At 43.8% G+C, this 27,708-nt stretch overlaps 1 protein-coding gene across 1 annotated transcript in view; it reads right to left on the reverse strand.

Moving 5' to 3' along the window:
• The window catches only part of LOC138644788 (caspase-8-like), a 115,926-nt gene that overhangs the window by 11,804 nt on the left and 76,414 nt on the right, over positions 1-27,708 (reverse strand). Inside the window, exons 6-9 of the mRNA XM_069733598.1 lie at positions 20,488-20,509; positions 16,004-16,066; positions 11,825-11,889; positions 7,358-7,457 (exon numbers count right to left, since the gene is read on the reverse strand). Coding sequence (XP_069589699.1) covers positions 7,358-7,457; positions 11,825-11,889; positions 16,004-16,066; positions 20,488-20,509 — 250 coding nt within the window. The remainder of the gene's footprint in view (positions 1-7,357; positions 7,458-11,824; positions 11,890-16,003; positions 16,067-20,487; positions 20,510-27,708) is intronic.

Raw genomic sequence — 27,708 nt, forward strand, 5'->3', positions numbered from 1 at the left:
GGTGCTGTGTCGTCCCAAAGCAGTCCATGGGTGGGAAAACAACACAAAGGATTAGGCTCCATGCAACAACTGCCTAAATGTGCGTCACCGCTGCCTGCAGAATTCTTCTGCCCAGACTCGCATCCGCTGAAGCTGGAGAGTGAATATTATAGTGCTTTGCGAAGTTATGTAAACTGGACCAAGTGGCTGCTTTACAGACCTGCTCCGCCGTCGCCTGATGCCGAATGGCTCAAGAAGCCCCCACCGCTTGAGTAGAGTGTGCTCTGATCCCCGTTGGGATGGGCTGACTTCTGACTCGGTATGACTCCTGGATGGTGGAATGAATCCACCTAGCTATCGTGGCCTTAGAAGCGGCAAGACCCTTCCTGTGACAACGAACAGAGCATCTGTTCTTCTGAAGGCTGACGTCCTTGAGACGTACCTTCGCAGAGCTCTGACTAAGTCCAGAGTATGGAGAGCTCATGAAGTCTGTGAATATGGGCCGGACAAAAGGAAGGAAGAACAATGTCCTCGTTAAGATGGAAGGACGAAATGACCTTTGGCAAAATGAATGGCAATGGCCTGAGGACAACCTTGTCCTGATGGAAGATAAGGAAAGGCGTCCTGATGGAAGATAAGGAAAGGCGCCCGGCAGGAAAAGGCAGCTAATTCTGAAACCCTTCCGATCTATGTGATCGCCACCAGGAAGGCAACCTTGCAGGATAGAATAACCAGCAAAATGTCCTGAAGCGGTTCAAAGGGAGGTTCCTGAAGGGCACATAGCACCAAGTTGAGGTCCCAAGGCTCTAAAGGCACGCAATAGGGAGTATCGACATATGACACCCGTTGAATAAAAGTCTTAACCAGAAGTCTTGATACGATGCATCTCTGAAATAAGACCGATAGAGTGGAGATTTGGCCCTTGAGAGAGCCGAGTGCCAGCCCGGAGTACAGAACGGCATGTAGGAACTCTGAAATGGTGGGAGCTAAGAAGGCTAAAGGAGGAAGACCACGATCCTTGCACCAAGCAAAAAAATGTCTTCCAGGTACGATGATAGATGCGTACCGATGAGGGTTTACGGGCACTAACCATCGTGGAAATGACCTGATGAGAAAACCCTGCCTGGGTTAAGACCCAGGATTCAACGGTCACGCCGTTAAACACAGGGCCCCTTAAGTCTAGTGGTAGCTGGGGCCCTGGGAGAGCAGTTCTGGCCGATCCGGCAGTCTCCAGGATATTTCGGCGACGAGGCGTACCAACTCTGCGAACCACGCGCGGTGAAGCCAATCAGGAGCGACCATGATCACTGGTACTCCTTCCGCCTTGGTTTTCCTGATTACTCTGGGGAGTAACGGTAGAAGAGGAAAAATGTACGGAAGATGGAATTGGTGCCATGAAAGAACCAGAGCGTCAACAACGATTTCTTTTGGATCTCAAGACCTCGCTATAAACTGGGGAACCTTGGCATTCAGTCTGGACGCCATCAGGTCCACATCTGGGATCCCCCAGCAAAGACAGATCTGGTTGAAGACTTCCAGATGGAGCTCCCACTCCCTCGAAGTGAGACCCTGACTGCTGAGGAAATTCGCCGTCCAGTTTTCTACTCCTGGAATGTGCACTGCTGAGATCACCGAGTGGTTGTTCTCTGCCCATCGAAGGATGTGAGTTACCTCAAACATGGCCGCCCTGCTGAGGGTACCCCCCTGATGATTGATGTATGCCACAGCTGTGGCGTTGTCTGATTGGATACGGATGGGGTGACCCGCCAGAAGATGATGAAAGCAGGGCCAGTCGAATAGCACAGATCTCCAGAAGGTTGATTGGTAGCTTCAATAGCCTGAATTAACCAGCGGCCCTGAGCAGTGTGGTGGCAGAAGACTGCTCCCCAGCCCGAAAGACTGGCATCCGTAGTCACCACTAGCCATTGAACGGGTAGAAAAGACGTCCCCCGGTTGAGGGAAGAGTTCAGTGTCCACCACCTGAGAGTCTGTCTGACCTGCAGGGATAAGCGGCACCTTTGGGCGAGGATGAAAGGGTTTCTGTCCCAAGATGCCAGAAGTGAATGTTGTAGAGGGTGAAGGTGCAGTTGCGCAAAGGAGACCGCTTCCATTGCGGCCATCATCTTTCCTAGTACCCTCATTGCAAACCGGATGGAGTGAGGGTAAGACTGACGATGCACTTGGGCTTCTTGCTGAAGGGCTAAGACTTTGTCTGGAGGGAGAATTACTAACCCCCAAGACTAGTCCAGGGACATTCCTAGAAAGGAAATCTGCTGGTCTAGGACCGGAGAGGATTTGCTTAAGTTTATCAGCCAGCCCAGTCAAGAAAGGGTATCGCAAGTAATGCGAATGGACTCCGTGCAATCGTGGAAGGACGTACCTTTGATCAACAGGTCGTCCAGATAGGGCAGAACGAGGGCAGAACGATCACGTCCCCAGAGTGCAGGATGGACATGATGGCCGCCATGACCTTTGTGAACACTCTGGGGGCAGTAGCAAGGGCGAAGGGCAGGGCCGTGAATTGGAAATGCTGGTCGAGAATGGCGAAGCGCAGGAATCTCTGGTGAGGAGGAAAAATTGGAATGTGCAAGTAAGCGTCTCGCATGTCGATTGAGGCCAAGAATTCCCATTCTTCCAGGGAAGTGATAACTGAATGCAGAGATTCCATGCGGAAGTGACGGACCTTGACAAACGTGTTTAGAAGTTTGAGGTCTAGTATGGGTCTCACCTTTCCGTCCTTCTTTGGGACAACAAAAAGGTTTGAACAGAAACCCTGAAACATTTCGCTTTCTGGGACAGGGATAATTACGCCATCGTGACGCAATGCGTCTAAGGCCCGGTGTCACCACCTCGCAGTCCGGGGCGCCTTCTTTCTCTTCCCCGCCTGCTCTTACCTCTTCTGGTCCTGTCCTTAGCCAGCAGGGTCACTCTTCGGTCGTCCGCCGTCGCTCCGGGGTCCGTCCCTGCAGACATGCTGCCCGGGTCCTTGCTCCCATGTCTGCTGCACTTCCTCCTTTCTCTCCCTCTCCTAGGGAGTGCATAGGGGGCGGGCAGGCGAGCTCTCTGGCTTCTTAAAGGGTCAGCCCCTCCCTACTCACTGCCCCTCCTCCCGGCCTATCACCTGGAGGCTGGAGGTATATAAGGATCTCAGTCACTCCTGGACGCCGCCTGGGCAACTTCTATTATCCTGAAGTCTCTGCTCCAGGTCTGGTCTAGCTAGGTTTACCAGTCCAATTTGCCTGTCTCACTCTGCTTACCTTTTTCCCTAGGATCGTGTCTGGTCTTCTCAGCATCCTGAGTCCTGTATCCAGTGCGGTTCCCTGCAGTCTTCAGCCTGCTTCCAAGTTCCACATTCTTCCCCGTTTTTGTCCGTTCATTCCTTCTCAACCTCCTAGGTCGGTTTAACACAGGTTTCTGTCTCATCGGACCCTCTTTTGGAGGTCAAGGGGAAATCCCTGTATAGGGGTCACTCCAAGCCTTGGACTCCTTAGAGGCACCCTGGTGTTTTGGTCCTGTGGCCTTCCTTTGGGGTGTCTCTCCGAGTATATTTGTATTTCTTTCAATAAAGCTTTTTACCTGCTTCCCTGGTCTGGCTCTCCCTTCCTGGTATCAGCAACCGCAGTATTTGCGGTCCAGTGGGTCTACCCGATTGATCCTTCGGTAGGGCGTGACACCCGGGAGAAAGCCTTTACCATTGCCTCTGAAGATGGAGGACGGGAGGGAAAGAAACATGAAGGGGGGCACGTAGCAAACTATTTTGTAACCGGACAACACCAGATCTCTGACCCATTCATCGGAGACAACGGAAAGCCAGACCTGATGAAAGAAGTAGGCGGCCGCTTATCCTGCCGGTGTCGACCGGATAGTGCCAATAGTCAGCGTGAGGAAAATCTCTGGGACCTAGGTCCCTTAGGCCTCGCCTGTTTGGGTAGGGACTTCCAATGCTGGTTAGGTCTGTACAAGACCTGAGTTCCTCCATCTCTTCGTGGAGAACGTCCAGAACTGGACGAAGTAGTGGTAGTGGCCTAGCTTGCAGTGGAACGTAAGGAACGGAAACGGATTTGTTGACGTCTTTGAAAGGGACGCCGAAGTCTCTGTTGGGGAAAGAATTTACTATTCCCTCCCGTAGCATCGGAAATGATCTGATCCAGCTTTTCTCCAAATAAGCGACCACTTTTATAAGGAAGGGAGGTGGGAGACTTTTTTGATGCAGAGTCCGCTTTCCACTCTCTGAGCCATAATGACCTTCTGATAGTGATGGCATTTGCTGCTCGCTGAACAGCACAACCAGCCACATCCAAGGATGCATGTACCAGATAATCGCCTGCCGAGAGATTTGATTGGCAAGGTGCGCCGCCTCTGGAGTAAGGTTACTGCTCCGAAGTGAATTAGCCAAGGTCTCTGACCAGAAAACCATAGCCTTAGCTACCCATGCTGCGGCAAAGGATGGATAGAGAGCCGAACCTGAGGCCTCAAAAACAGAGCGGGCCAAGCTTTCTATCTGACGGACCATGGGATTTTTGATGGATGAGCCATCCGGCACGAACAGGAGAGTTTTGGATGCTAGGCGGGATACTGGGGGATCTATCACCGCAGATTCTGCCCAATCCTTTTTCAGATCAGCTGAAAAAGGATACTTGGCTTCAAGAGGCCTTTGTCCTGTGAAGCGTTTATCCGGGCACTCTCTGTGCCTAGTAACTATGGCTCTAAATTCAGGGTGAATAGCAAATGCCTTATAAGAGTGTTTAGTTCTCTTAAAGGACACGGTCTGATCTGGAGCGGAGCCGGAATCTTCCTCAACCTTTAAAGCCTGGTTGACTTCCTCAATAAGCGGATCCACTGTCTTCTGAAAATCTGGCGAATCCGGATCTAAGGAACTATCAGATTCGCAGTCAGATTCGTGTTCTCTACTGAACTCTGGAGAGAGAGCAAGAAACAGAGCTGTGAGGCGACAAGGCACGTGTCTGGTCAGGAGAAATGCTACAGATCCGTTTTCTAGGTGCTTGACAGCTTCTAGCTTGAGGAGGATACGTCTACATCAGTCCTGCAAACGGACCCGGTCCCCCGAAGGATCATGGAGGGATTCAATCGCTTTGGTCAGCGAAGCCATGGATTGAGACAGTGACGAAGCCCACTCAGGGGGACTAGGTGTACACTGGACTCGGTGGCGGCGGAAGGGTTCCTGAGTGCAGTTAGGGTCACAGGTATTGCAGAGCAGCGAACTCAGCCTTAGGAAACGCAGATTGGCAGAAGGAGCATGAAGTAAAGAATATAGCCATAGTCTTGTTAGACTTTTTTGATGCCTTAGGCTGAGACATGATGTATCCTTCTATTTGGCCCTATAATATTAGGGGCTGCTGAGAACGGGTACTGCCGAGAAAAAAAGGGGTTACAGCAGGGAGGAGGATCACGGAGGGATTCAATCTGTAAAATGCAGCGCTCCCTTACCCAGGTCTGAGTCCCCGCTCCTCCTGCATTACACCGACTGCGTGGACCCTGCGCGACACTTGATGCCTCCATAATGATGGCAGATAGAGTGCGTGTTAAGGCGGTCTGGGGGAGAAAGATGGCCCCCGAGATTTGAGAGGCGCTTGTCGTGCTGTGCCACTGCATCGCGTCATAGCATGGGCAGAGTTGGGGGTTGCAGCCAAGAACAGGGCCGAAGTCGGGGAATAAATTTGCGGCGCCGAAGCAGGAAGGAGCCAATGCGCGTCCCCGCAATGAGGATGGGTCCCCCTTACCCAGCGCCACCCCAGGCCGCCTGAAAGGAGCCCTCCAGTCCCGGCACTTACCCGGAGAGGCTGCCGGGTGGCAGGTAAGGCAGCTTGCTGCAGGTCCTCCTGTGCTGCTGCTGGTTTGGACGGTGCAGGGATAAGGGGTAAAACTCTCAATCCACCATCCCTTTAGGAGGGAGGTGGAGAGGGACCGTCCGCCTCCGTGTACCATCTGCTTTAACAGTGGTGGTGCAGTGGGGGCTGCTCGGACGCCACGAGGTGGGCCTCTGTACATTCAAGGGGTTAATTCCCTAGGATGTGACAGCGCTGAATGTCCAGCAATAGGCCTGGCTGCGGAAGAGGATATGTGGAAGCAACACTCCATGTACTCGTCCGTTGAAGGTGTGGGGAGATTGGTGCCCTTGAAGGGACCAGTCTTCCCTAAGAATCAGCTCAGGAGTGGCATCCAATGTCGCAGGAGAGGATACTGAGAGGCGACATTCTCCTTGCTCACCTGTTGATGGTTAGGGGAGATCGGAGCTTTGAAAGGATCTGTCGCCCCTTTTTCCATTGTAAAAAATTAAATCAAAAATGTAAAAATAGTAAAATGTAAAAATAAAATAATAAAGAGTTTTGGGTCTGAATAGCAGACACGTCCGTGTGCCTCCTACGGAGGCTAAGCAAGAACTGGTTTTCTGGGAGCAAGCAGGAGGGTGTATACTGCAGGGGAGGAGCGAACTTTTTTTGTGTTAACTTATTGTCAGCCTCCCTGTGGCAAGCAGCATACAACCCATGGTCTGTGTCGCCCAATGAGGCGAAGGAGAAATCTAGAATTATTTATATCGTTAAATGCGGGGGAAAAAAATCAAAGTGCTGTTTTTTTTGTCAGGACACCTCTACAAAAAATGCAATAAAAATACACATATTGGTTTCAATAAACATATGAATTTGACATGCAAATATTAAGCCATACCATAGCTCCATCAATGGAAAAATAAAAAAGACATGGGTCTCAGAAAATGGTGACACAAAACGAATCTTTTTCTGTTTTTATTTTACAAAGTTCTGATTTTTTTTTATCCATTAAAATAGCCTTATAAACTTGGAATTGCTATAATCATGCTGTCAGGTTATTTTTACTACACAATGTTCAATTTAATTACACTTGAATTTTTAGTTAAATTAATGCTGGTCAACTCGTCTCGCAAAAACCGAAGCCATCATATGTCTATATCCAGGAAAAAAAAGAAAACAAGTTATAGCTCTTGGAAGGAAGGGAGGCACAGAAGTTGTTGCTGTACCTTCTGCCATGGGAGCCTAGTGTAATATGATTCAGTCCTGCCAGATGTTGTGGTCAATACCGACTGTGGCATCTAAGTCATTTAGCAAAGGGAGGGAGTTTCCTCGTCAACCCATTGACCCAAAGTGGCAGCTCTGACAATATTCGCCAAACTAGAAGTGATGAGATATGGACCACCAAGCTCCACACCCTGCAGTCGATCAGTGGCTGCAGTGGTCAGGTGACAGGAGGTTTTGACAAAGAGGATGGATTTCAGAAATGAGTATAGCTTCTTTTCTTTTTTATCAGCATGGCTCCCCACTGTGTGTTAAAAAAATATATACGGGAAATCCCTTTTAATAAATTCAATTAAAATACCCCTTACCTGCATCCTTTTCAGTTCCTGGCCTTGAGTCACTTTTCATAAATTGCTCATTATTTATAATCAAGCAGTAGCCTCTGTGTTTTCGATTCATTAGATAGGTCTGTGGGATACCAAAATTAAAAAAAAAATGACAACCATATTTTTACAATTAATTATATCAGTGTTGATTTTAGAATTCACTTTTGTGAAAAGGGGTATGAATTACTGCAATCTCCAGCTCTGTCTGACTTTTGTATTACCCCAGCTAACATACCATGATATGTTTGAAATCTCTTTGCTAGGAACAATTTAAATAGGTTACCTCATGTTGTTAATTGTCACCAGATGTTTCCTACCTCAAAGAGCAGCATGATGTACGCGCAGATAACCCGATTCCAGAGATATGTCACTTAATGGGTGGTTTGCTGCAGTTTTGATAAAATCACTTTTATCTCCTGCTTATATACCAGTTCTCTGAATGCTAAGCTGTGTATAACCCTGCCCACACCACTGATTGACAGCTTTCTGTGTACACTGTGCATAGGCAGAAAGCTGCAAATCATTGGAGGGGGCCAGGTTATACAGTGCTCAGGAATATGGAGGACTACATAGAAGCAGGATTACTAGTCCTCTACAGATAAAATCACTGTTTTATCAGCAGGAGATTATCAAAACTACTGCAAGTCGCCCAGTACGTGGCACGTATTGATGGAATCATGGTCTCTTTCTCTCCATTATACTGCTTTCAAATTAATATTATTATACACCATTGGTCCTCAAAATATAACACCAATTTGTATTAGGTGCCCACTCCCAAATTCTTAGTTTATCATAACTTCCCAGGTATAGATACCACCAAAGGATAACAGAGTGAACACAAATAAAAATTCTAAAAATCCTTTTTATTAAATTGCCAATATTAAAAACATAAAGTAAATATTAATAAGGAGAGTGCATAACAACCAAAGAGGGATATCAGACCCAAAAATAGAATAAATTTGCTGTCCTCCCCAGCCTAAAAATAGCAGCCCGCATCTATTAGATGTGCCAAGTCTGGTGCTTTACCCGACTCTTCCAACTTGCCCTGGCGCGGTTTCAAGTGGGATAATAGGTTTGGGCTTGATGTCAGCTGTTTTATGGCCGCTGATATCAAGCCTAGGGGTTAGTAATGGAGAGGTGTCTATAAAACACCCCCATTACTAACCCCATTGCTAGATTGAAAAAAAAAAAAAAAAAAAAAAGACACTGATGCCTTTATTTGAAATAAAAAAAAAGCCAAGCTATACTTGCCTTTATGCCTAATTCACTGAAGCCCATATCCCCTGTAAAAGATGAAAAATAATAAACCATATTCCTCACCTGTCTGACGAGAAGATAATCCACTGATGCCCATGTCACGTGTAAAAAACAAAACATAATAAAAAACCATATATGTGATATTCCCCAGCTGTCCAACGAAAATCCATTAATGAGCATGTCCCATGACGATCCAGATGAATTGGATAGCGGTCACATCACTGATGCGACTGTTATCCACACCAGCCGGCTCACACTGAGGCAGGAGTGTAATTAGGCTCCTGCAGTGTGTAGCAGTGACATGAGAAAGTTCACTGGAGTTCATAGCTGATAAACCTCATTCACCTCACTTATAGCCCCACTCATTGCGGGAGAAAGCTTTATGCTGGTTAGTGAATGTAGGGGGACTCCACATCATTTTTCTTTGGGGGGGGGGGGGGGGAGGGCCTCCCCTATAATAACTAGTAAAGGCTACGCAAACAGCTATGAGCTGATCTCAATAGCCTGGGAACCTTTAGTGCTTTTAGCCCGTTACCGAAGATTAATATCAGTCCACAGCCATCAAATTTTCCTCAGCTGGTAATAGGGGAAACCGCTCATATTTTTTTCCATATATATATATATATATATATATATATATATATATATATATATATATATATATATATATATATATATATATATTTTAAAAAGTTGTGGGTTCCCAGGATTTTAATAACCAACTGTCTGCTTTCCCTTAGCTGGTTATCAAAAAATGGGTCCATCCATCCATATATTCATCCCTCCCTCATGCAGCCATTCCTTTTTTTTTTTTTTTTAGGTAAATGACTTAAAATAACAGATCAAAAAAATGAAATAAATAAAAATAGAAAAAAAATACAACCATGATGCAGGGGTCAAAGTGGAGGAGGGGGTGGATGTGGACGTGTTGGTGTACGTGGAAGGTGAGGGAGTCAACACTTTTTTTTGTTGTTTTTTTACATCTCTGCTTTATCTGTGATTTTCATTCTATTTTTTCTTATATGGTTTACTTAAAGAGTTCACACCATTCCCTCTCAATCTAACTGCTTTTATTTATTTTTATTTTTTTACCCCTTTCCATTCTGATGACACTTTGTTTGAGAATCCTTAGTGCAAGCTGAGACATTCAAACATGGAGTCATGAGGGTATAGAGACTGCGGCCACTACCACAGCTTCTTTCACCACCCTGAAACGAAACGTCATAAGTGATGCCTATTTCAGGGTGGGCCAGTCCCTGTTATTCTGAACATGCCATGGTTATTAATTCTGACATACTAGATGGTGGCCCGATTCTAACGCATCGGGTATTCTAGAATATGCATGTCCACATAGTATATTGCCCAGCTACGTAGTATATTGCCCAGCCACGTAGTATATTGCACAGCCCACGTAGTATATTGCCCAGTCACGTAGTATATTGCCCAGTCACATAGTATATTGGCCAGCCACGTAGTATATTGCCCAGCCACGGAGTATATTGCCGAGCCAAGGAGTATATTGCCCAGCTACATAGTATATTGCCCAGCCACTTAGTATATTGCACAGCCCACGTAGTATATTGCCCAGCCACGGAGTATATTGCACAGCCCACGTAGTATATTGCCCAGCCACGTAGTATATTGCACAGCCCACGTAGTATATTGCCCAGCCACGGAGTATATTGCCCAGCCACGGAGTATATTGCACAGCGACGGAGTATATTGCCCAGTCACATAGTATATTGCCCAGCTACGTAGTATATTGCCCAGCCACGTAGTATATTGCACAGCCCACGTAGTATATTGCCCAGTCACGTAGTATATTGCCCAGTCACGTAGTATATTGCCCAGTCACGTAGTATATTGCCCAGTCACGTAGTATATTGCCCAGCCACGTAGTATATTGCCCAGCCACGTAGTATATTGCCCAGCCACATAATATATTGCCCAGCACAGAGCCACGTAGTATAGAGACTTAAAAACAAAATAAACATATACTCACCTTCCGAAGGCCCGTTGAAGTCCTGCTATACTCACCATCCGCCGCCTTTCCCGCTCCTCGCCACGCTCCCGGGACCGCTCCATTGCAAGTGGCAGCTTCCCGTCCCAGGGCTGCTGTGAGCAGGACCTATGGTGACGTCGCGGTCACATGACTGTGACGTCACGGCAGGTCCTTGTCGCACACCAGCCCTGGGACCGGAAGCTGCCGCTTGCAATGGAGCGGTCCCGGAAGCATGGCGAGGAGCGGGAAAGGAGGCGGATGGTGAGTATAGCAGGTTTTTTGTTTTTTTATTATTATTTTTAACATGACATATTTTTACTATTGATGCTGCATAGGCAGCATCAATAGTAAATAGTTGGGGACACACAGGGTTAATAGCAGCGGTAACGGAGTGCGTTACACCGCGGGCCGTTACTGCTGCCATTAACCCTGTGTGAGCGGTGAGTGAAGGGGATTACGGAGCGGGCGCCGGGCAGTGAGTGCAGGGGAGTAGGGGAGGGACTAATCGGACTGTGGCCGTCGCTGATTGGTCGCGGCAGCCATGACAGGCAGCTGCCGAGACCAATCAGCGAATGAATAACCGTGACAGAAGGACAGACAGACAGACGGAAGTGACCCTTAGACAATTATATAGTAGATGATCAGTACAAGCTCGCTTCTTAACAGTGCAATATTCTTCTCAGTGCTCCCTCGCCGATTCTAATTAGAACTGTCAATCCAGCACATTGCAAGAAGAGAACGTGGCGAGCTGAGACCAACCTTGCTCCCGAAAGTGACATCACTACAGAAAGTAAGAGAGCATGAACTTTAGTGCCACCTATTGGATGTAGCATTCCTAAAAGTCAATATTGACCCTTTAATGATCTCACTTATACTACTTGTCAGAGGACTCTCAAATAGACACATAATGTCTTCTGCTTTGCACTGATGAGGGGCAAACACCCCAAAACACAAATCTGAAAATTTAAGCTCTGGTTTGGCTTTTTAGCCTATATCATATGGTAAGGCTTGTTAAAGGGCGATATTGAATTTTAAGATTGCTACACCAAAGAGGTGGCCCTAGAGTTCAAGTCCTCTTCCTCTCTGAAGAGGCTATTTGCATGTTTAAATTCTCAGAGGAGCATTATATGGCCTATAAGTCTCCTTATGCCAGCTTGGAACTCTTGATAAGTACTGTATGTTATACTAACTTCTTGGTGTGGATCTTCGTTAAGACTGAGCTCAGAGAGTGCTCCTGTATTTTCAGCCATGAGACCTGAAAAAAATAAGATAATGTTAAAACTGAAACTAAGATCTGTAATCAGAGTCAGATATTTCAGTTTTGGTTTCTATATACACAGATCTGAACCACCTCTTGTGTATAAAGGGTTAGGAAGCACTGACAGTGCTTTCTCATCCAGAACCAGTGATCATGTTATCCCTAGTTGTGGATAGCCTGCAAGAGTTGCTGGGTCTTAGGAGACACCCCAAGCTCTGCTATGCAGCCAGGAAACTCAAATTCTTATCTAACTGGAGATAATATGCCAAACCTAACTACAGGAGAAATCAGTAATAAAAGAATGTATTAATATGTAAAAATGCCCTTCAAATGCTTTTTAAGACTTTCTGTGTGGCATGGTGTGTAAAATAAATGAAAAAAAAATACATAAATCAAAAAATCAAGAATAACCTAGAATAAAAACATGCAATATATCAATAAAACAAAACTAAAAAAACACATTGTCAGTTCCTATTTTTCCATTATATTTTCCCCAACTGTAAGTAAAAAAAAAAGGAATATAAAAGCAACAACATAAAAATTAAGCTCCATGTGTCGCAGAATGAAGAGGCAAACATTATTTAAATATTGTAATGAAAAAAGGGTTAGGGCCCTTAAAAGTACATGTACGAGAAAAGAAAAAAATGTGCTAGGTCAGGAAGGAGTGTGAAATGGCCCAGTCATCAATGAGTTAATAAAGATCACATGTAACACAAAATATACACAAGACCAAACAATTTATTACTTGTGATGAGCGAATATACTCGTTACTCGAGATTTCTCGAGCACGCTCGGGGGTCCTCAGAATATTTTTTAGTGCTCGGAGATTTCGTTTTTCTTGCCGCAGCTGAATGATTTACATCTGTTAGCCAGCATAAGTACATGTGGGGATTCCCTAGCAACCAGGCAACCCCCACATGTACTTATGCTGGCTAACAGATGTAAATCATTCAGCTGCGGCAAGAAAAACAATCTCCAAGCACAAAAAAATACTCGGAGGACACCCGAGCATGCTCGAGAAATCTCGAGTAACGAGTATATTCGTTCATCACTATTTATTACTCATTTTTATTTCTCTCTTTTAGCAACAAATTATCCAGAACTTTTTACAGGAGATAGTTACTACTTAAGGCTATGTGCACACGACGCAAACTTGTATTGTTTCCGCAGCGTTTTCCGCGCTGAAATGCTCCAAAAACACAATGAATTACTTAGGCAATGTTAATCAATGACATTCCTTAAGAGTTGTGCACATGATCCGGAAATTTCCATCCTTATTTGCAGCATTTTATTTTTCGCAGCATGTCAACTCTTTTTGCAGATCTGCAGCGTTTCTGCACCCATTGACTTCCATTGAGTCAGTCAAATCCGAAGCAAAAACGCAGGTGTAAAAAGGTTTGCAGATTTGCTGCCAAAAAACGCTGCGATTTGTCAAAGGGAAATTATGTCAGAACGATGAAGAGTGTGTGGGCGGACAATATGTGCGTGTCTCCGTCTGTGTCCGTCTCTATGTACCCATGCCATGTGTGTACCCAGGCGTCGTCTGATGGGACTACTACTCCCATCCGGCTATGTCTTTTGTCACATATGACAGAGACAGCATGAGCCAATGATGGGAGAATAGTCTAATCATCCGGCGCCTGAATTCAATCAAAACATTTACATAATTACATACATATTCACATACACAATACCTACTCACCGATCGCCTAATCCCCGACGCCCATGTCTCCTGCAAACAATCATAAATAATAAACTAACATATACTCCCTGTCCGCCCTAGTATATAGTATTATATGTTGGTTTATTATTTTTTGATTGTTTGCAGGTGACGAGGGCGTCGGGGATTAGGCGTTCAGTAAGTATGGTAAATTTAGATTCAATAAAGGAGTCTGTGTGATTATTTCAAATAAAAGACTTTATTCTGGCTGTGTTTATTTACCATACAACTATAGGATTAGCAATGGAGAGGTGTCTTATAGACTCCTCTCCATTACTAACCTGTGGGCTGGATGTCACCTGACAATACAAAGATGACATCAACCCCACAAATATGAACCCCACTTGCCACCGCTACAGGGCAAGTGGGAAGAGCCAGGCAAAGTGCCAGAATTGGCACATCTATAAGATGTTCCATTTCTGGGGTGGCTGAGAGCTGATGTTTTTAGCTTGGGGGTTGCAAATATACATGGCCCCTTCCAAGACTAATATCAGTCCACAGCTGTCTACCTAGCATTTTCTGGTTCGATTTTATAGGGGGACCCCATGTCAATATTTTTCTCGGGTTCCCCTGTAAAGTAGTCAATAAAGGCTAAGCAAACAGCTGTGAGCAGATACTAATAGCCTGGGAACCTTTATGGCTATTGGCTCCTTCCTAGAATATTAACATCAGTCCTCAGCTTTCCCTCTGGTTCTTAAAATTATGCGGGAGCCCACTCAATTTTTTTTTTTAATTAAAAAAATAAAATAAATAAACATATTGCATTTCATGCAGATTTCTGAGGGTATGTTCCCAAGGTCAGTAAATGCTGCGGGTTGGACGCTGCGTACATCCGCAGCGACCAATCCCAGCGACCAACCCGCAGTGGCCAGATGTTACAGCATAGTGGATGGGATTTCATGAAATCCCATGTCCACTATGCATGCAGCGGCACCAGTGGCTTCCCTGCGGAGACGGACATGCAGCGCGTCTTTCCAGACTGCAGCATGTCTAGTTATCTTGCAGAGACGCTAGAGAAATTTCACCCATACAATGTATAGGGCGCTGTGATTCTGCACTGTTCAATGAACACATACGGAATCACCTGTGTTCAAAAGCTGGCAGTGCTTTGTACGGAGCGGACATGTGCTGCGTCCAAAGCGCTGCCGATTACCGACCGTGGGGACGTTTCCATAGTTGCTGTTTTGTTACAGCATATGCAGATTAATTATGTTAATGCTCCTATATAGGCTGATGAGTGTTTGTGTGTGTCTTTAATTTTAATGAGGGTATCTGGCTGAAGAGGTTGAACAAATAAAAGACATCACAATTCTGATTTTTTTAATAATATCTTTAGTTAGCTTACAAAAACGCATACAAAACTGCATGAAAAAGCACATGAAAAACCACATCAAAAACGCATAAAAATGCACGGATTTTCCACTGCATTTTTCTGCCAAGAGATGCAGAAGCCTTGCAGAAATTTCTGCAAGCAAATCTACAACGTGCTCACAAAGCCTAAAAGAGTACCCATCATTCGCCATTAATATGTTATTGCTTTACCTGGTCCAAATGCCACTGTTCTCCTAAAGCTGGTGCTGTATTGTAACGTACCTGCACCTCACCATTCCTGACATATGGACCACTTTTTTCTGTATGTAAATCTAGTCTTGTTAGTCAAGGGGATGTGATTCTCAGCTCTTCTGTATGGGAATTTTCATGAGGAAGAAACAAGGGGCCATATATCAGAAACATAGAGGAGCAGGTGGAAGCAAAACACAATGTCAGGATTCACAAGAAGAGCAGCCTTAAGGTTATGTGCACACGTTGCATTTTTTTTCACTTTTTTTCTTTTGCTGTGAAAATGCTTAAAAATGCTTACTATTATTTTTAATGGAATTCCGCATTGTTGTGCCCATGCTGCGTTTTTTTCTGCAAAAAAACGTATTGTGGAAAAAAACACAGCATGTTCATTAACTTTGCGGAATTTCAGCGATTTTGCTGCTATATTAATTGTATTGGGACGCTTCGGAAAAAAACACAAAAAACGCGAGCGGATTTCCTGCAAAAGGAGTCCGGTTTTGATCGGGAAAATTCTGCAAACATTCTGAAATGTGGGAAACACATTCATGGCTAGTGACAGATCCTCTAACATCCTTATTGCTTCTCCTATTGCTTGAATATAATCTTTTACCGCTTGAAAGTCTATGAGGATCCTGAATGGTGTAAGATTATTCTAGTTACATTTTAAGTTAGAAAAATTTGAAATGTACACAACACTAGATAAACTAATTGTTATGTACCAGTGAGTTTTTGTTCCTTCTTTTGGTCTATATATGCTTTGTTATTACTGTGAAGAAATAGGTAAGTACAGGAAAAGTATTGAATTTGCATAGGAAATACATGCATTACCTTTTTCACTGGCTGCTTCTGATATATGCTGAACATGTTCTTGTATACTCTCCATGCCTCTGCCTAAAATAAAAATTGTGTGAGTATAGTACAAATGTAGCCAACGTTTTATTACTAGGTTCAGATTAAACCACAGTTGAGACTTTTGTCAGATGTACTGTATACAAAACAAGACATCCAGTTATACTGTACAGTACCCATGGGCTTCTAATAAGCAAGCACATCAAAGTGGGTCCTCCTAACATATGTTTGGCTGAATTACACCTGGATACCTTTACAGGGAATCTGTCAGCACAAAATGAATGTCAAACCTAAGCAAGTAGTTATGTGGAAAGGCTCCTTAAAGGGAATCTGTCACAACATATTTCGTATATAAACTGCGGCCACCGCCATCAGGGGCTTATCTACAGCATTCTGTAATGCTGTAGATACACCCCCGATGTAACCTGAAAGATAAGAAAAAAAGGTTATATTATACTCACCCAGGGGCGATTCGGTCTGATGGGCGTCGCGGTCCAGCACCTCCCATCTTTATACGATGACGTCCTCTTCTTTGCTTCCTGCCGCGGCTCCGGCGTAGGCGTACTTTATCTGCCCTGTTGAGGGCAGACCAATGTACTGCAGTGCGCAGGCACTGGGTCTCTCTGACCTTTCCCGGCGCCTGAGCACTGCAGTACTTTGCTCTGCCCTCAACAGGGCAGATAAAGTACGCCTACGCCGGAGCCGCGCCAGGAAGCAAAGAAGAGGACGTCATCGTATAAAGATGGGAGGTGCTTGACCTGGACCGCGACGCCCATCAGACCGAACCGCCCCTGGGTGAGTATAATATAACCTTTTTTTCTTATCTTTCAGGTTACATCGGGGGCTTATCTACAGCATTACAGAATGCTGTAGATAAGCAGCTGATGGCGGTGGCTGCACTTTATATACGAAATATGTGATAGATTCCCTTTAAAGGGAACCAGACGGCAGGATTGTGCCCAGTAACCTACATACAGTGTAAGGATGGCGCCGTTACACTGATTAAAATGATACCTGGGTTGATGAAATCCATCTTGTGGTTGTTGTTTAATCTTTATTTTCAGTTCACAATCCTGCTGACAGGTTCCCTTTAAAGGGTCGATATTGACTTTTCTGGATTGCTTTTTCCAATAGGTGGCAATAGAGTTCCTGTTCTGTTCCACTCTGAAGAGGCTATTTGCACATTTAAATCCCCAGGGGAGTACTGTCACTGTATAGCCTATAAGTCTCCTTACTCCAACTTATCACTCTCCACAAGGAGAAACTTTAATAAATCACCTGTCATAGTCCTCTCACCCAGCCAACCAGTTCTCCTACTTTACACTGATGAGGGGAAAACATCCGGAAGCACATGTCTGGAGTGTCTGGTTTGACTTTTTAACCTAAATCACATGGCATGTCTCGTTAAAAGGCTGGTGTTGACTTTTATAATTGTTACATATTATAGGTGGCACTAGAGTTCTGGTGCTCTTCCTCTCTGATAAGGATATTTTCATTCTACAGTCCTATATAACAGATAACACAATAACTCTCTGAATCCAGATAATATAGTAGACGTAAAGGTATCTCAGATAGATTTTTATTAAGAAGAATATCACAATATTCATAATACAATAATACTTTCATTTCATGTTTAAACAGAAACAAACCCCAACATCCCCAACTTATCCCCCCCATCCCTCATCCCATTTAGGCAGCTCACCCTTCTACATTAAAATATCCTTCAAAGATGCACATTAGCCATTATCCCAAACCGTAACTGTGTATCCATTACTTCCTCTAGATAGAGGCTCCCCGAAGCCTTTTCCCTTTTTTCCGCCTTCTAGTCCATTTCCAGCCAAGGGGTCCACAATTTGTCAAACACCCTCATTTCCCCCGTAAAGGTGGGTTTATACCACCCCACTTGTGGCACTAACTGACCAATCAGCTACTTGTTTGCTGATCAGTGGTTGTTTAATAGCCTGTACACAGGCAGATCGCATTTCCACACACACGTTGAAAGATCATTCCTCAAACTTTCTATGCATATAGGCCGACATTGTTATTGGCAGCACAGGTTCTGTCTGCGCAGGAAATGTGATGGCGAGAACGATGATCTTTTAAGCAAAACAAAAGATCATTTCACCTGACGAACAAGCTTTATGCTTATTTATCAGGTTATTTTGCAACCCCTGCACGATTATTCCTGGAAACATGCATTCCGGATTTTCATGCATTGCAAATGCACCTTTGCCTGCCAAGCTATGCACCAACACCAATATTGATTATACAGCCTAAGTAGTGAAAATAGACAGTCTGGGAAACAAAGAATGGGGGAACTTATTATGCGTGACAGCATCTGTATATCGTGCCTCCTGATGATCCCTGCTGGTGACACGCATTGAGGTTTAGATTAATCTACCTTGATAAGTACCCCCATTTCTTGTTTCCCAGACTGTCTATTTGCACTGCTTAGGCTGTATAATCAATATTGGTGTTGTTGCATCTCTTGGTCCTGGTCTTTGATGGCCTGACGAATTAGGTTTTTACGCCATGTTCTCTATTAGAGGGGGCCTTTTTGCGGTTATCACTTTTTATGCCATGTATGGGTTTTGAATCATAGACCTATATTCCTGTGGACATACAGGACTTTTCCCATAGACTAGCTGACTTTAGTTTTGGTTCCTGGATGTTATTTATTAATATCTACAGGGTCTTCGAGGGATAGCTAACGAGGAGCAGGGGGGCGCCATATCCACTGACAAGTAGGGTGCCAAGCTAAGCTGGCTAGGCAGCAGTCCAGTGATTAGGGTACAGTCTAGGGTCACATTTAGGGGTCTTTAATAAATCCATTTGTATCTACTTTATCGCTTAACATCATTGTTATGCATCTACACGCAATAACCTATCCATGTGGTCAGCCCATGCTTTTTACAATTTGTCTTTGCTGTTACTAGTATCAGGGTATGTGCACACGTCAGGATTTCTTGCAGAAATTTTCCTGACAAAAACCACACATTTCTGCCAGAAATCCGCATGTGTTTTTTTTTCGCGTTTTTTCATGCATTTTTGACACGTTTTTGGTGCGTTTTTTTCCAAATGCATAGAATAGCGGGAAAAATGCAGAAAATCCGCAAAATTAATGAAAATGCTGTTTTTTTTACCACGATGCGTTTTTTTCGCGGGAAAAAAAGCATCATGTGCACAAAACATGCAGAATGCATTCTAAATGATAGGATGCATAATGTATGCGTTTTTAATGAGTTTTTATAGCATTTTTATCGCAAAATGGCTTGTGTCTGAGTGCTGTAATCATTTGTCTAATCCTTTGTAGGGCAGCAAGGAACAGCCATCGGTTGTGTGGGGGCATCAATTACGCTATCAAAGAGTGCCAACCTCCGCTGGCAGGCAGGCAACAGGATAGGTATTACATTTATAGGGTCACTTAGTTTGCCCCCTTTGTTTTTTGTCTGTGTGCGTCCCTGATTGATGTTAGTCTTTTTAATCACTGAATAAAAGTTAATTTTTAATCATTTACCCATTTCTGGGGTTCCATATGTTAGCCATTTTTAATATTGAAATAGGTTGGAGAAACACTGCAATTTTTTTTTTCATAAGAGAAAAATCCGTGATCGAACACTGAGTTTACAAGCATTTGTGGGGTTTTGAAACTTTAAATGAAGAAATACAGAAATAAAGAATAGTACGTTTTTTACAGAAGAAAACACTGAGAAAGAATTTTTTGGGTGTAAACTAAAATACTGACCAAACATTGATGAAAGTCAGACGTTTTTTGCGTACCAGAAACATCATGACGTGTGAACAAGACCTAAGACTGAATACAACAAACTGTTTTTTTCCAAAGCTGCATAAAATTGACATTTTTCATCAGTGTGCTGGATCCAATTTCCATACGCTTTTGTTTCGTGTCTGTTCACCATACACGTCATCTGTTTTGTAATACGCAAAAAAAGAAAAAAAATGAGGTTTGTTAAAGGAAACCGGTCAAGGATAATGTTATTAATATGTAGAAGATATAGGGTTAGTCTACAGGTTAATAGCGTTAGGAAGGTGCACAGCTGCTGTACTGAAAGTGTGGCATCCGGGAGAACATGAAGCTTATTCCTCCACGGAGCCACCGGCTTTCAGTCATACAGGTGTGTCAGAGCAGTAAGGGATGCACTGCAAAGATGGCTGTCAGTCAGCGTTCCAGGGCCTGTTTATAGCCGCAGCGAGTGGCGACTGTAGCCGTGGCTGTACGCCTCTGTGGTGGCTCCCAGGAGGAATAAAGTGCATTTTCTCCTATTTTCAGTATTGCTGATGGGCATCTTCCGAAGGCTATTAGCTTGCTGATTAACTCTATATTTGCAAGTTAACAGTGTTAACCGACCTGATGGATCGATTCCCTTTGGGCTTCTTTTAGCAAACAATCAGTGGAAAATGGAGACATAAAAATCCCAATTAAACCTTTACCAAAGACTCACCTTCAACTTCATCTTGATGATCCTGTATTAAAGAAAAACATATAATAAAGTAGCTTTAGAAAAAATGACAAAGTGTGCAATTTACATTGTGTTAAGATATATTTAACTTTTTTTTTTTTTCTTCTGTCCAGCATGGAATACTCTGAAATTCTGCAAATCACTTCATTTGGGGAGTAGTCTAAGTCATTCAGTCCTATAAAGAGAACCTGTCACCACTTTTGAGTCCTGACATGTGTTTTAGTAAATATTTTAATTCTCATCATACAACTATTTGTTATGCCGTCCCCCCGTTGTTCCTCCTAGAAATCTATAAAGGGGTGTTAATGTTCCCTTTTTTTTAAAGGCGTGTCTCTACAAAGTCTGAGGCTGCCACCAGTGATCAGACAACATGACAGTATATAGCAATCCGGCAGTGACAACCATAGAGGTCTGCTGGAGACCTCTGGTTGTCATGCCAACCCATCAGTGACCTGCAATCACGTGACGGGGTCACGCGCTTGCCGGAAATGCAAGTTAAATGCCGCTTTCAGAAATTAACAGTGCCATTTAACCAGTTAACAGCCGCAGCTGAACCTTTTTTCCCCACTTTGGCTGGTTTCACATTTGCGTTTTTTTGGGTGCGTTTTTGCTGTAAAAAACGCAAAAAAACGCATGGTGAAAAAACGCATGTAAACGCGTGCAAACGCTGCGTTTTTTTGACGCATGCGTTTTTGCATGTGGTGAAAAAAACGCGGCGTTTTGACGCGTTTACATGCGTTTTTTCATGCGTTTGCGTTTTTTAAACGCATGCTGAGAAATGTGTGACAGCTGCCAATCATCAAAATAAAGTAAAAAAAAACCACTATAAACAGAAATAGTTAGGGTTAGGGGTAGGGTTAGGGATGATAACCCTAACCCTAAAGGGATCCTAACCCTAACCCTACCGCTAACCCTAACCCTAAGGGATCCTAACCCTAACCCTACCGCTAACACTAACCCTAAGGGATCCTAACCCTACCCCTAACCCTAAGGGATCCTAACCCTAACCCTAAAGGGATCCTAACCCTAACCCTACCCCTAAAGGGATCCTAACCCTACCCCTAAAGGGATCCTACCCCTAACCCTAAAGGGATCCTAACCTTAACCCTACCCCTAACCCTAAAGGGATTAGGGTTAGGGTTAGGATCCCTTTAGGGTTAGGGGTAGGATCCCTTTAGGGTTAGGGTTAGGATCCCTTTAGGGGTAGGGTTAGGGTTAGAATCCCTTTAGGGTTAGGATCCCTTTAGGGGTAGGGTTAAGATCCCTTAGGGTTAGGGGTAGGGTTAGGATCCCTTAGGGTTAGGGGTAGGGTTAGGATCCCTTTAGGGGTAGGGTTAGGATCCCTTTAGGGTTAGGATCCCTTTAGGGGTAGGGTTAGGATCCCTTAGGGTTAGGGGTAGGGTTAGGATCCCTTTAGGGGTAGGGTTAGGATCCCTTTAGGGTTAGGATCCCTTTAGGGGTAGGGTTAGGATCCCTTAGGGTTAGGGGTAGGGTTAGGATCCCTTAGGGTTTAGGGTTAGGGGTAAGGTTAGGGTTAGGATCCCTTTATCACCTTTATGTTGGGGGGTGGCATATCAGTGTGCTTTCTGGTTTTTTAATAGAAAAACGCATGCGTTTTTAACGCAAAAAAACGCATGCACAAAAAAACGCATGCGTCACCATTGACTCCAATGTATTTTTTGACCCAAAAAAAACGCATGAAAACGCATGCTTTTTTTTGGTCCAAAAAGCGCCTCTCAAAAATACTAGAAGTTGCATTTCTGAAAATGAACGCATGCAGTAAAAAAACGCATGCGTTCAAAAACGCATGCAAACACGTACACCAAAAAACGCATGCGTTTTCAATGTTAAATATAGGGGGAAAAAATGCATGCTTTTTTTTTGCAAACAACGCTGCAGACAAAAACGCAAGTGTGAAACCACCCTCTGACTGTTGATGGGACTCGTCATCTGTACATATCAGCTGTCATGTGCCTAAAAAGTTGCGGGCTCAGCGCCGGAGCCCGCACCAAACAGGGGGAGTCTGACATCAGTGTCGGAAAGGGGCATTTCCACCTCCAAGATCCTATCCCAAAATGTAGTAGGTGTAATAATAATAATATTAGCAAATAAATTCAATTAGAAATGTAGTATAGTTCTTCTGATTCGCTATGTCCCTTACCATGTGCACTGCATTGCAGTAGCTTAGGCATTCACTGTTATGACCACTCATATAGTGACAGTTAACTGTTAGTGGTTATGACCACTTACTAACTTATATCCTGAACTTCACCAGCTGTGAAGTGTGACTGTGCAGAGCAGGCTGTCAGTGTTGGGAAGTAATTACTGTACAACTGCGCTCCCTGTGTACTGGGCGATGACTGCAACTGCTCCCTGTACTGCGCTGATGATGGGAAGTAAACAGCTACAGGAGCTAAATATGTTTATTGTCTCACTATATCCTCTGCCCAGTAAGGCAGCCATGAGGAATTTTAACACGATTTATGTGAAGATTAACGACATGACAGATTCCCTTTAACATTCTTTATAATAATAATAATAATAATAATAAGAGTGCCTATCATTAATTAAAATAATAATAGTTTCCTAGGCAACTGTAGGCTGTGTATTACAGCCCAAAACGTGTTTAGTGTACTGATGTTCGCACCACATGAGGGAGAACTACAGCCAAAGCTTTCCCCTCCGTCAGTCTAGCATTAGACATTTCAGGCTATGGTTATATTGTTTGATCGCCATGTTAGTGGCTCCATTGAGGATTATGCCTGTAGCCCTGGAAAATGGGATTCAGAAGTTTGTGTTGCCTGTGTCTTTGCCTCAAATACAGAGAAGGCTGAAAATGATGTCCGACAGAGCACATGGGACTTCATATGCATCACTACAGTCAATGAGCGCATGAGGACAAAGGCTGAATTCTGTTTTCCAGGGCTTTAGAGGTTTCAATCAGGTTTTTGAGTTAATTGTATTTTTTTTTTAGATCACAATATATTTTAAAAATAAAATGTGGAAATCCTGCAGTTTTCGCACTGGCCACTGGAGCTGTTCTAGATTATAACCTGAAATTCTTTCAAGAAATTCACATTTATATTAGCAGCAATAGATGGACTCAGGCCCTATCTTTAGTACTGAAGCATCTAATGAGAGTGTGCGATGTGTGCGATGATCACTGTGAAGGGAGGGAAAAGAGGACCGAAGAACAGCGTTCTGTCAGTCTGTCCGAAAGGCCTAAGTTGATGTTTTAACTCCATCCTGCTGCGGACAATTTTCATTTTGGCATTTTAGTTTCTATCCTGCCCTTCTTCTAAAAGCCATAACTTTATTATTTTTCTGCACACATATAAGGGCTTATTTTTTCATGATGAGTTGTACTTTTGAATGACACCATTTATTTTACCACAGAATGTATTGAAAAATAATGAAAGAATTTCAAGAAAAAAAAAATACAACAACAATTTCAACATTGGAATTTTGTCTTTACGGTGTTCACTCTGTGGTAAAAATGATCTGGCATTATGATTCTCCAGGTCAATGTGAATCTGGTGATAACCAAGTTGTCCTTTATTTTTTTATTACAATAGTGGTGAAAAAATTTCAGAGATTTGCAGAAAATAACTTTTTGGGTTTGTCTCACTCTTTTCTGAGACCTGTAACGTTTTCATTTTTGGGTACATGGAGCTGTGTGAGGGCTTGTTTTTTGCGGAGTGAGCAGATAGACATGACTTTTTGATTATATTTTTTCGGCGTTGTGGCAAGGAAGAAAAACCCTCAATTTTGGGGTTTTGATTTTTTTCCATTATTGATGCTTACTGATCAGTTTAATTACGGTAGTTTGATATTTTGATACATCAGACTTTGAAGGACGCAGTGATACCAAATATGTAATATTTAAAACTTTTTTTTTTTTTAACTTGTTAATGTATTTGTTAGTATGAGCAGGAAACTTGAAACTGTGATCGCCTGATTGCCTATACTATATACAGCAATGCTTCAATACGCTTTAAAAGGGACTGTCAGCACGGGATGACTGTTCAAACTAATTCTCGCCACGTGGTGTTTCATGATGGGGCCAGTCATTTACATTCACCTTCCCACTTGCTTGGTTCCCCTCAATCTCCACCCTGTCTCGTATTTGATTGACAGCTCCGGCTTTATAGAGCCAGAGAAGGGTGGAGATAGATAGAAGACAAGCTGGTGGGAAGAGGTATATAAACAATTGGCCCTGCCATGCATCACTGAGTGTCTGTACTTGGTTTGAACAGTCATTCTGTGTTGACTGGGTCCCTTTAACCCTTTCCCGTCCTCCGCCGTACTATTACGGCGGAGGTCGGGTCCCCTGCTTTGATGTAGGCTCCGGCGTTGAGCCCACCTCAAAGCCGGGACATGTCAGCTGTTTTGAACAGCTGACATGTGCCCGCAATAGCGGCGGGTGAAATCGCGATTCACCCGCCGCTATTAACCAGTTAAATGCTCCTGTCAAACGCTGACAGCGGCATTTAACCGGCGCTTCCGGCCACGAGGCCGGAAATGATCGCATCGCCGATCCCCGTCACATGATCGGGGGTCGGCGATGCGTCAGGATGGTAACCATAGAGGTCCTTGAGCCCGGCCTGCTGTGAGTGCCACCTTGTGGTCGGCGCTCATAGCAAGCCTGCAATTCAGCTAAATAGCAGCGATCTGATTATCGCAGAGCCGATCGAGGTGTGCCAGCTTCTAGCCTCCCATGGAGGCTATTGAAGCATGGCAAAAGTAAAAAAAAAAGGTTTTAAAAAATATGAAAAAAATTAAAAAAAAAATATTAAAGTTTAAATCACCCCCCTTTCGCCCAATTCAAAATTAAAAAAAAACAAAAACAAACCTACACATATTTGGCATCGCCGCGTTCAGAATCGCCCAATCGATCAATAGGATTAACCTGATCGCTAAACGGCGTAGCGATAAAAAAAATTCGAAACGCCAGAATTACGCTTTTTTTGGTCCCGCAACATTGCATTAAAATGTAATAACGGGCGATCAAAAGAATGTATCTCCACCAAAATTAAAAACGTCAGCTCGGCACGCAAAAAATAAGCCCTCACCTGACCCCAGATCACGAACAATGGAGACGCTATAGTTATTGGAAAATTGCACAATTTTTTTTATTTTTTTTTAGCAAAGTTTGGAAAAAAATTTTACCACTTAGATAAAACGTAACCTAGACATGTTTGGTGTCTATGAACTCATAATGACGTGGAGAATCAAAATGACAGGTCAGTTTTAGCATTTAGTGAACCTAGCAAAAAAGCCAAACAAAAAACAAGTGTGGGATTGCACTGTTTTTGCAATTTCACCGCACTTGCAATTTTTTTCCCGTTTTCTAGTACACGGCATGCTAAAACCAATGATGTTGTTGAAAAGTGCAACTTGTCCCGCAAAAAACAAGCCCTCATATGGCCATATTGACGGAAAAATAAAAAAAGTTATGGCTCTGGGAATGCGGGGAGCAAAAAACGAGAACGCAAAAACGGAAAAGGGCAAGGTCGTGAAGGGGTTAAATAAATATGGTAAACAAGTTTTAATCTGATACGGATAGAGAATTTTTAGTTTGTTTGTGATGACCCTGTGAATTGTGGACCCTGTGTTATCAGCTGTGTATATACACCTTTTACCTGGCAATGTTATCCTGCCTCCTATAACAAGCTAGCTGAAAACTCTTTCTGAAAAAACACGTAGTAAGAATCTAAAATAGCCCCAGTAACAAGTGTGAAAATGGCAAGATTACTGATTTTATTTTTTTAATACACTGCCAGAACTTCTTAGATACAGTACATGTAACATGAAAACATGAATTAAACAGGTAATTTTCTGACGACACATTGCTTTGAACTGGTTTGACAAGCAGTCCAGGAGTGGTGATATCAGTAAGTAGGACACAGAGCTGCTCAGGCACTGATTGTCAAAGGCCAGTACAGCACTAGAAAACCACACATTTTAGTAGCTGAAAAAGTCTCAAAAATGCAGCAATTCTAATGTCTGTTCAACTGTAGTAGAAATGAAATGGGTTGGTGGGTTTTCTCTCAGCTGCTCATATTTCAGTAAATGATCCATGGACCAGAAGATACAGTAATTCCAAAGTGGTTTTATGTCCATGTGTTTCAAAGTCATCCGACTTACTGAAATAGCAGTGCAGAGAAAACATATCGACCCATTTCTACTACAATATCATTCCTTGATTACTAAGCTATTATAGTGGTTGTGTCTAACACAACCCCATCAGGTGAGCAATTCCTGTGCTTCTAATAATCTATGTAATTCTACTTGGCTAGGGCCCTATTGCGCTTTACGTTTTATCGATCACCCATGACAGCACCACGAGAGGCAGCACTACTTTAGCCTACTTATCAAGTGGTGAGGTGGTCCCGGAGGGGTTAAAGGCTCATTCCACCCGGGCCGTGGAATCCACATGGGAGGAGAGATCAAACGTCTCGATAGAAGAGTTTTGTAAGGCAGAAATCCATTCTTCTACTTCCACTTTTTATAGGCATTTTAGACTATTTATTAAAGCAATCACACTGGCGCTCACCAGCTCTTTGAAACGCGTTGGTTGGTCCTTCCCATCCTTTTTGAGTGCCACGGCGCTCCTTTCTTAGTGTGACGTCACAGGTAGGCGGTGTCTAGCTGCCATTTTTCCTGTCCCGCGCTGTATCCAGGGACGCCTTCGGCCAGGGAGTCCCTGGCTCTACACAAGCGCTTGAACATGCGATACCGGAATCTTCTGGTGTCCGCTTCAAGCAAGAGATTCTGCACTCGGCATGTGTACGTCGCATGCTGGATAACACCATGTATTCATAGGTAAGCTAACAGCTGCGTACACTTGTCACGCTCTCTCGGGGGCCAGCGGGAGTCGTGGTTGCTACTCCATTATGCCACCCCTGTCGCTACATACTGGCCTGAGGGGAGGCTTTCTAGCCTACTAACGATTATACATCGAGGCGGGTGGATACAGTGTGAATTAGATAGTTCACTACAGTTCTATTTTTGGTTTATCGTTGGTTCTGTGCTATATATATATATTGTACGTACCAATCCTCTAGCGCGGCATCTTTTTAGTATTTTGCATTATAGACTAGATGTGGGTGCATCTTCCGATCTCACCTTTGGGAGAAAGGTGCTCCAGGCTGTGGTCCCTTCCTGAATTCTTATTTTCTCTGTAATTCTCTCGAGGTGCTG

Source organism: Ranitomeya imitator, chromosome 7 (assembly GCF_032444005.1).
Source record: "Ranitomeya imitator isolate aRanImi1 chromosome 7, aRanImi1.pri, whole genome shotgun sequence".
Lineage (NCBI taxonomy): Eukaryota > Metazoa > Chordata > Amphibia > Anura > Dendrobatidae > Ranitomeya > Ranitomeya imitator.